General features: G+C 33.1%; 1 protein-coding gene across 11 annotated transcripts in view; it reads right to left on the bottom strand.

The window, feature by feature from the left end:
- Positions 1–279: 279 nt before the first annotated feature.
- Positions 280–9,271, bottom strand: part of ATF2 (activating transcription factor 2) — a 79,666-nt gene continuing 70,674 nt past the window's right edge. For all 11 annotated transcript variants that reach the window (XM_069577152.1, XM_069577153.1, XM_069577156.1 and 8 more), the window contains 2 exons: positions 7,186–7,291; positions 280–2,830 (listed from right to left, as the gene is read on the bottom strand). In XM_069577152.1, coding sequence (XP_069433253.1) covers positions 2,604–2,830; positions 7,186–7,291 — 333 coding nt within the window. In that variant the 3' untranslated portion in view covers positions 280–2,603. The remainder of the gene's footprint in view (positions 2,831–7,185; positions 7,292–9,271) is intronic.

Raw genomic sequence — 9,271 nt, 5'->3', positions numbered from 1 at the left:
TGGTGCATCTGTGTATAGTAGCTGTATATGTGGGTAAGGGAATATTCTGGGCTGCAGACATAAATTAAAGGTTCATTTTGTATGGATAGGGGTTAAAGTGAATGCAGAGAAGAAGAAAGAGGCCTGAGTGACCTTGCAGCAGAAAGGTCTCTAAGAAGAAATTAATTTTATCACAGGAAACAGAATATTAGGTTCTTCTCAGGTAAAAAACATTCTGAAGGAGAAAAACACCATTATCATGTAATCTTACTTTAGGAAAGACAGGTAAGAACAAGCAAATTATGAACATAATTTAAAGATAGAATTTATTCTTTGATGGTTTACTCATGCAAACTGCACATAAAAGAAAATAGTACAGTTTGTGTAACATTGCAAATATAAGGACCCAAAATGCTAGGTACAGAAGTAGTGTGACATCCTGAAAGTCAAAATGGAATTTGTGTTTATACAACTAATAATGATTTTTATTTGCTGAGTACAGACTGATTTACAATGAGTTTTGCTAACCTTGGTAATGAGCTCATTAACCGTTTACATGACTTCTTACATCTATGTAGTTTTATTTTACAGTTGCAAGAATTCCTGTTACCAAAGAACTTTAACTTGCATAAATAATAAAATTTAAGAAAAATGCACTGACTGACCTAGGAGAATGAAAAACGGAGGCTTTTCCTAACCCATCCAAACTACAATAAAAAACAGCCTTCTTGAAGAATTCATATTTTGTGCCTTTGAGATCAACTCCTTAGCATAACTATGGCAAAGTCATGATTAGAAATTGAGTACCTGAAAATTATAAAATCAGTTAAAAAAAAAAAACTTTAGAAGTAGAATTATCAACAAAAAATGCTCTCATTTTTTATAAGCCAAATAATAAAATTCCTATTATCTTCATACTTAAAAGTCCTGAATTGTCATTTGTATAATCTGAATGTTTCCCAGTTCGGAACTTAGGCAAGGTGGGATATTTCCTTGAATTGTCAAGGATATTCCATACAGATTTTTAAAATGTCAGTCTCATTCAGAGATGGCACTGAGACTTTAGCAAATAGTGTAGTATGGATGCAGAACAAACTACACAACTTATTATAAATGTGTTACAGATATTTACATAATGGAATCCTGCTTGAATGCCAGAAGTTGCTACTGGGGAGGACTCATAACTATTTTACAAAGTTTTCTTACACACATCTACTACTTTATTTTTAACAATTTTGTCTATTTTAAAATATTGTACTGTATTTTGAACATAACTGCAGAATAAAAATAGATAATGGCACATTAGAAAACTCAGTATCCCACAGATGATTGGATAATGAGAAAAGTGTACCTACAATCATCTCATCAGAAACAAACTACATCATGGAATGTTAGTTATCCAAGCCTGCACAGTAATGACATCTTAAATTGCAATCATCTATTGGCCAGCATCACACCGAAGGCATCATTAAACATTCAAGCAAAGATTGCTGGCATAAACTATTGAAAGACACACACATACACACATACGCACACTCTCCCACTCACTCTTGTGTCCCACATTATAGTTACATTGTTCTAAAGATAGATACTGATTTTTTCCCACGAGAAACGTTATCAAAATTTGCTACTAAAAGATGACAGTGCTTCCACAAGAATAAGTACAAGTTAGCTTGCAAGTACAAGACAATGGGGGTAAACAGTCTTAAATTTTCTAAGTAGTAATTTTTAGGCTTTTCTGGCAACCATACCTTACTTGATTATGCATAAACTTCTCAGTTTAAAACCTGAAATCTGTAAAAAATAAACAAAACCAAAAATCTAATATCAAAAAATTATTAGGTATCTGATAACCCTGTATTGTACTTTATATAATTTCATATTTTGTTAGCCTCAAAACATAGGATTTAAAATACTGAATTTAAGACTTGAAAAACAGTCATTATTGAAATGATAAAGGATTCCAATATTCATGCTTATTTAAAATCCTAAAGAAAATGCACTATTACTGATCTTCACTAAGAGTGTGCATAAAAGCACTGTATGTCTTTTACCACATTTCACTCACTTAAAAAGTGTCCGGTAATGTTCTTCCTTTTGCATAATGTGCAAAATAAAAGGCAAAAGATTAAAAGCAAATTTCTTTCTCTTGCTAGTGCTTTATGACCTTGTTAACGTTACAAAGTCAATAGGGACTATGCAGAACTTTGGTATAAATGATATAACAAAACTACCATCATAGTTGAGGGTTAAGAGGTGGTCAAAAGAAATGGAAGTAGGAAGAGAGATTCAGTAACACCCCCATTTATTAAAACACCCCCAAATTAAAAGTGAAATAAACCACAATCAATTATAATACAATTTACACATTGAGCACAGAAAAATTAATAAATCTAACAATATTTATAAAAAAAGCAAAATCAGTCTTTTTCCAGAGACTAAAAACTTGTTCAGTCTGATCATCAACTGCTGCTACACCAACTTTAGAGTCAAATTTAATTTCAAGTAAAAAACAAAAAAAAATTTACAACCACAGATTTCGCATAAATGGAAACTGGTCTTTCCTTGATTTCCCTTTGAAGTCACTAATGAGTATCTAAAGCTGCTGCACTGCAGGTTTTTAATCAACTTCCTGAGGGCTGTGACTGGGAGGAAGGAGCCATGACAATCTGCGAAAGCACAGGCTCTGTACTCTGGTCCGCCATCTGGGTGAGGACTGAAGTGGCTACAGCTTCTGCCTTGGAAGTTGAACTGACTCCATTGGATGTGCTGACAGAACTATGTTGTATAGCTTCGGTATGTGGACTACTCGGCACTGACAAATCTTCTGAACTATCATCTTTATCAGCAGCTGAGTGGAAAAAAGAAAACTACTCAGTTTCTTAGAATAGTTGTAAAAATTTATCAGGCTGAGTCAATGTACAGAATAAAAAGTTAGATGACATTTTACAGAATCAGTTTAGAGAAGTTAGTATGATGGTAACTGAGTAACTGAAAGGTGGCTCTAAGTCGTGATAGGCAATTTTGCCTGCAACAAGCCAAATGAAGGCACAGGCATGCACATGGAAACACCTCAATGCCCAGTAAAACAGAGCTGAAGAATTATTTGTTAAATAGTGTTAAGAAAGAAAATTAAGTAGGAATTTGCGAGATAAGTTTCTTATAGATAAAATGAAACACCCAGCAACACATTTGACATGTAGGCCAATAGACTGGTTTTGTTATTAAAAGGTTAGAAAATATAATCAAAATGAATTCTAACATACAAATTATGTCTTCAAATAATTCCCTCTGCAGAACTATATTTATTCTGACTATCTACTGCAGCAATCGATGATTATAACACCTGATTCTAATGATTTATACACATGAGAATAAGCAATATTTAGAATCTAAATGCCACCAGCTGTTATAGTTGCATGCATTGAGATTCAAATAAAAATCCATATAAAACTGGAGATAGGGCATTCTAAATATTTATGAAAATAAATAACCAATTTTTTGGCTTGAACAAATCTACATCTTTCTTATTTTAACCGAAGAGAAACCAATAATTCCATTTGTATAACACCCACAACTAGTTACAGTGTATGCAAGTTATGAGACAACTGATCGCATCAACACCTGTGAACTCAGCTTCCCAACTTAAAGACTGCAATTAACACTGGTGCTTCCTGGAGGGTCCTCTCTCCACCAAAGGTAATCACCATTCTATATGTATTCCTGTTATAATTCCCTTGTTTTTCCTTTGAAGTTTTACCAGATAAGTACAAATCTCTAAACAGATCTTTCAGCTTCATTTTGAACACTTTAAAAACAGTGTTATACAGGATGTGTTCTTTTGCACTTTGCATTTGGTATTAAAATAATTTTTATTTTGTGTTCAGAAATGACAATTAGCTGGCTTTCTGTGAAATCTGAGAGTACATACTGGCCTGCTTACTGACGGCCAGGTGCTCATTCTGAAAGTCAGTTATTAAGACTGCGGACCCCATGAAGCAGGACTTACCCAGTGATTTGTAATGTAGAAGATAGAGGGGGAGGAATCTGGCAAGCATAACTTTAGTTCAAATATAATTCTTCCTTTTGAGGGTTTTCTGAAATATAGTAACCCTTACAGAATTTTGATACTTTTGCCTCAAATCCATGCATTTTTGAAAGAATCTCACCATCTCTAATAATCTGCTTTAAATATAAAACTGCACCACTGGATAAAAATTTGATGTCAAGATACAGTAAAAAAAAAAAAAAAATTAAAAAAAAAAAACACCACAATCAGTAATCCTTTTTAAAATTATGTAAAGCATAAAGGTACTTTTCTGATTAAGCAACAATGAATGTTATAAAATATTTACAATTCAGTTAAATAGCCAATACAATAATAATGCATTCAAAGAAAACACTGGCAAATAACAGTTTAACTGGAGAGCACAGTAAAAAGCCCTCTATTTCACCACTATTCAACATGATAACAAAATGACCTTCCTCTCAATGTAAGTTCTAGGGATGTAACAGCTTTCAGAAATAGAGAGACCTGTGACAAGTGGTATGAGGACATGTAAATATATAATGGGGGAGATGGACTCAAAATGAAAAGTGATAAGGAACAGGTGTATCTTTCTCCAAGCTTTCAGAATTAAGTAAAACAAATCTTTAGGTTGTACAAAGAATCAGGTACTCACTTATAAATTACGTATAAAATACCTCTGTAATGTCATACAGCTGTATCTATGTCCAGTTCGAGATGGTAAGGGGAGAAAAATTGCTAGTGTAAATCACAAACAATAGAAAGACACAAGAGATCTTATTACTCTAAGAGCCATTTTTAGCACTGCTTAAACCAAAAGAAACCATTATCTGACAATTCACTCTCTGAAGTTCCACTAATGTGTATACATATTTTCATAAGTGAAAATATAAGCTCACATTTAGGGTCTAATAAGCTTTGCTTCTCTCTTATGATTACAGAAACAACTATGTTTGTTATGTTAATTATGCCCAGAGGTTTACAGAAGATGAATTAATGTTAGTAAAATTACTCTTATGTTTTATTCTTCATGGAATCCAAACATTAAAAATGTTTTCATATTTCACTCGTTTTGACCCTTAAAATCAATGTCATGGTTTTCTCATGACTGAAAGGTTTCCTAGGATATGGGACTTTCTGTTAAAAAAGAGACTCTATGACTGTGTGACTTTATATTGTCACTTTTACCTGCAATATTTTGTGATATTACTCAATCTAAACCTGAGTTTTATATCACATTGTTTTGAAAGAGCTAACTAGTATGACAGCTCATTATCATTAGCAATTGCTATGTGCTATAGTATGATGAGCAGTTATGTATTTGTAAATTTCTCCAGATTTTTTCTGAGATTTAAACATTAACTTAAGCAATCTTTACCTTGACTATTAAACAGAGAAGTCACATTTTTTCCCAGACTTCAATTTGAAATAAAAATTTTGAGTTTTCTACAAAATCCAATTTGTAGAGCTGAAGAGAACTAATTTTATACAAGAACTATACTGACGCCAATCAGTCTGACATATAGATAACTAGACAGGAAAAAAGATGGGAACTGTTCCAAAACTTCAAAATATCTTATTTTTTTACATTTTTCACAACCTTGTATATCTTCACGAAAAACTTATTAATCTAGATTTTCAGTCAGTTTGAGGATACAGCATGCAAACCTATATATCTGTACACTTAAAAAAATCTTTATAGCTTCAAATAAAGAACTGGTTTGCATTTGCTGAGTATATACTGCCTGGATAACAGGGAACTGTTGGGGTTATCCAATAAATTTAGATTAAAAAATTGAAGATAATTATAAATTGAATGCAACTAAAGAGTTAATTTTCCTTCTACTTTTATAGAATTGTTTGTATATTTCTTTTTGAATATTAAAATTCAGGAGAGCTCTCTTGTTAAGAAAATCATGTATGCATAATGCTGAACTCAGTAGCTTCTAAAGGAAATTATGTTGTTAAGTCAGATGGGAACCATAATGGCCTCATCCCCGCAGCAGTCATTGCTAATACAACCCCAAACATAATTCTATATGGCTCCAATTTGCTCCACAATGTGTTTCACAATCCTGTCAAAATGATGAGATATCAAAGGACTGAGATATATTTGCTCAAAACTGACAAAAATCAATGTTCTAAATATACATGGCATAGAGAGTTGCTAAATCTACTGAATCTTTTAAATTAAAAAATATTGCCCATTCTGATGAAACTGCTTACAATGACTACAACTAAAGATGGTGGCCATTAAGTTTTATCGTGAGCACCTGAGGAACTGTTTGCATCCAATACAAAATGTTTCTTTCCTTTGAATTACTGACACTGGCAAATTAAAATGAAGTGGATACATATGGTTGAAACAATCTTCACATTTACAAATATCCTGAAATATCACTAAATCATAAAAATGAAAGCTATGGGTTATATATTATGAATGTTCCTAATGCATTCCCAGCTATGTTATTTGTTACAAATTTGTGTACGATGGACAAAATTGGCCATTTATTCAAGACTAACAGCTGGTTCCAACATTGTGCATCTCATCAAAATAGGACATTACAAGAAGGAAAGCACAATTAACCTCTAAAATGCTGAAAAGAGAAAAAAAAACACCTCATTTTAAAGGGAAATATTTAAGAGGAAACTTACAAGCAGATAATTTCAATACTGTTCTAGTTTAGTATTTTTGTAACTAGAAGGCTCAATATAAACATTCAGAATGATAAAACTGCACAATGCTGATTATCTAAGGAAGAATACCCAGGATCTGCTACTGTAACAATAGGATCTGTTACTGATTGTTAAGTAAAGATAGTGAATTTAAAAAAAAATTACTAAATGGAGGCTGGAAAAGAAGTGTTCAGTCTGTCAATCCAAGAAAACTATTACTCTGAGAATATAAACAAAATATCATAAGTACTTTCACTATATTTTAAATTATTAACCAACTCATTTTGCTGATCTATAGTAATCTCTAGGAAAAAGCTAGATATAGGAAAATTAAACTCTAGATTCTGAGAAGTATATCCTCCATTCCATAACCCTGCAGAACTTCTGATATTTAATATTAAATATTAGAATTGCAGTCTCCGTTTTTTTAATGGTAACTTGGTTCACTCTGGCAGTATTTCACTGATACAGCCTAAGGCTATAGGTAATGGAACATTACTCACTATGATAGCCAGATTTCTTCTGCATGGCGGTTACAGGGCAATCTTTATGAGCCAGAAGAAGCTGTTTCAGCTGTGCCACTTCATTTCTCAGCAGGGTGACTTCACTCTGGAGGAGAAACAACTTAGGTACCTTACCAACATCAGACTAAACAATTTTCGCTGTTTAAAACAAGTGAAGATTAAGATATGAAAATCAGATATCTTTAAAATGCCAAGGAATAAACAAAAATGTGCTGCTTAAATTTATTTAATCGTTACACATTAACTTTTATATTTTAATATTTACATAAAACCTGCAACTTACATAAAAATTTAAATCACAACTGGATAGCATATTTCAGTTTTTTACATTATCATTTGCCTTGGAACTGCTTATATACTACACAGGTTACCTATCAAAGGTATTTTTATTTTACACGTTACATGCTCTTTTGATTATATGAACAACTAGAAGTATCAAGGGAGTCAGGATAAAATTTCACTGACTCTATTCACTTGGAAATAAAAAAAATTTATCCTGGAAACTAATTAAACAGCTTTCTAGAAACCAGGAAAATCTCCATAGGGGAAAACACAGTAACTGGAGAATCACAGCTATCTAAAAGACATCACAAGGCACTGTGTTTTTGGACACGGAACCAATGAAAGTAGACATAATGTCTAAACGGCTTAGTTGCCTTTGACCTAAACCATTTGTACACATCTAAATTTAAATCTGATAAATCAATGATGATTTGTCCTTCTTATTACAGAATGAGCAGTTCAGTCTGTTTTGGATGCATTAATCTGGTAGATTCTATGTTGAAGTTCCAAGTTGAGAAAGCCCAATTCCTTTGGATAACCCCCAAACCTTAATACATAAATTAGTGATAATTACCAATACTCAAGAGCTACAAATAATATGAATGTAATAGATTAATAACATTAAAAAATCTTAACTTACAAATACCTCTACTTATTTGGGCTTACATTAACTATTCACATTTCATCCATGAACCCAAAATTAAATGAAGAAATACAGCAAAAAGGTATACATAAAAACTAAAGCACTTCTTTTTCCCTCCCTAAATCTCTTACCCAGAAAGCTGAATGTAAAATACTTTAGTAGATTAGACTTATTAGGTCTCCTTAAGTGACTGATGATAGGAACACACAAGAAGAATAAAAGTAATCCAAAGGCAAGTTTGCCGAGTCAAACAGTTCCTCACACCCCAATAACAACGAACTGTAAATGCTGTGTGAAAGCACAAAACGAAAACTGATGCTTTACAAGAACTCTGAACCATTAAAAAAAAAAAGTTAAATTATGTTTAGAACATTGTGTTTGAGACAAGAATGGGTGTATAGTGATTAAAGTACGAAAGAAAAGGTTTAAAGTTTTGCTTTAAAAAACCAGCTGTTATTTACAAAATTAATTTCTATGGAATACTGAACTCACTAGTGTCAATACTCCTAATTATCTCTATTAATGACAGTACTTATGACAAACCATATTATGAATAATCCAACATATATAATCCAAAATGTTTCTCCCTCTTTCTGCTGTCAGCTTGATTTTGAGACTCCCATTTACAAGTTTCTCTCATTAATTTCTCTAACATGAAATAGGGCTGGATATGTATTGGTGATTTCAGCCACGAAATTAAAAGACACTTACTCCTTGGAAGAAAAGTTATGACCAACCTAGATAGTATATTCAAAAGCAGAGACATTACTTTGCCGACTAAGGTCCGTCTAGTCAAGGCTATGGTTTTTCCTGTGGTCATGTATGGATGTGAGAGTTGGACTGTGAAGAAGGCTGAGTGCCGAAGAATTGATGCTTCTGAACTGTGGTGTTGGAGAAGACTCTTGAGAGTCTCTTGGACTGCGAGGAGATCCAACCAGTCCATTCTGAAGGAGATCAACCCTGGGATTTCTTTGGAAGGAATGATGCTAAAGCTGAAACTCCAGTACTTTGGCCACCTCATGTGAAGAGTTGACTCATTGGAAAAGACTCTGATGCTGGGAGGGATTGGGGGCAGGAGGAGAAGGGGATGACAGAGGATGAGATGGCTGGATGGCATCACTGACTCGATGGACGTGAGTC

The sequence above is a fragment of the Ovis canadensis genome, chromosome 2 (assembly GCF_042477335.2).
Source record: "Ovis canadensis isolate MfBH-ARS-UI-01 breed Bighorn chromosome 2, ARS-UI_OviCan_v2, whole genome shotgun sequence".
Taxonomy (NCBI): domain Eukaryota; kingdom Metazoa; phylum Chordata; class Mammalia; order Artiodactyla; family Bovidae; genus Ovis; species Ovis canadensis.
Note: the sequence above shows the minus strand (reverse complement) of the source record. Positions and strands in the feature narration are given on the sequence as shown.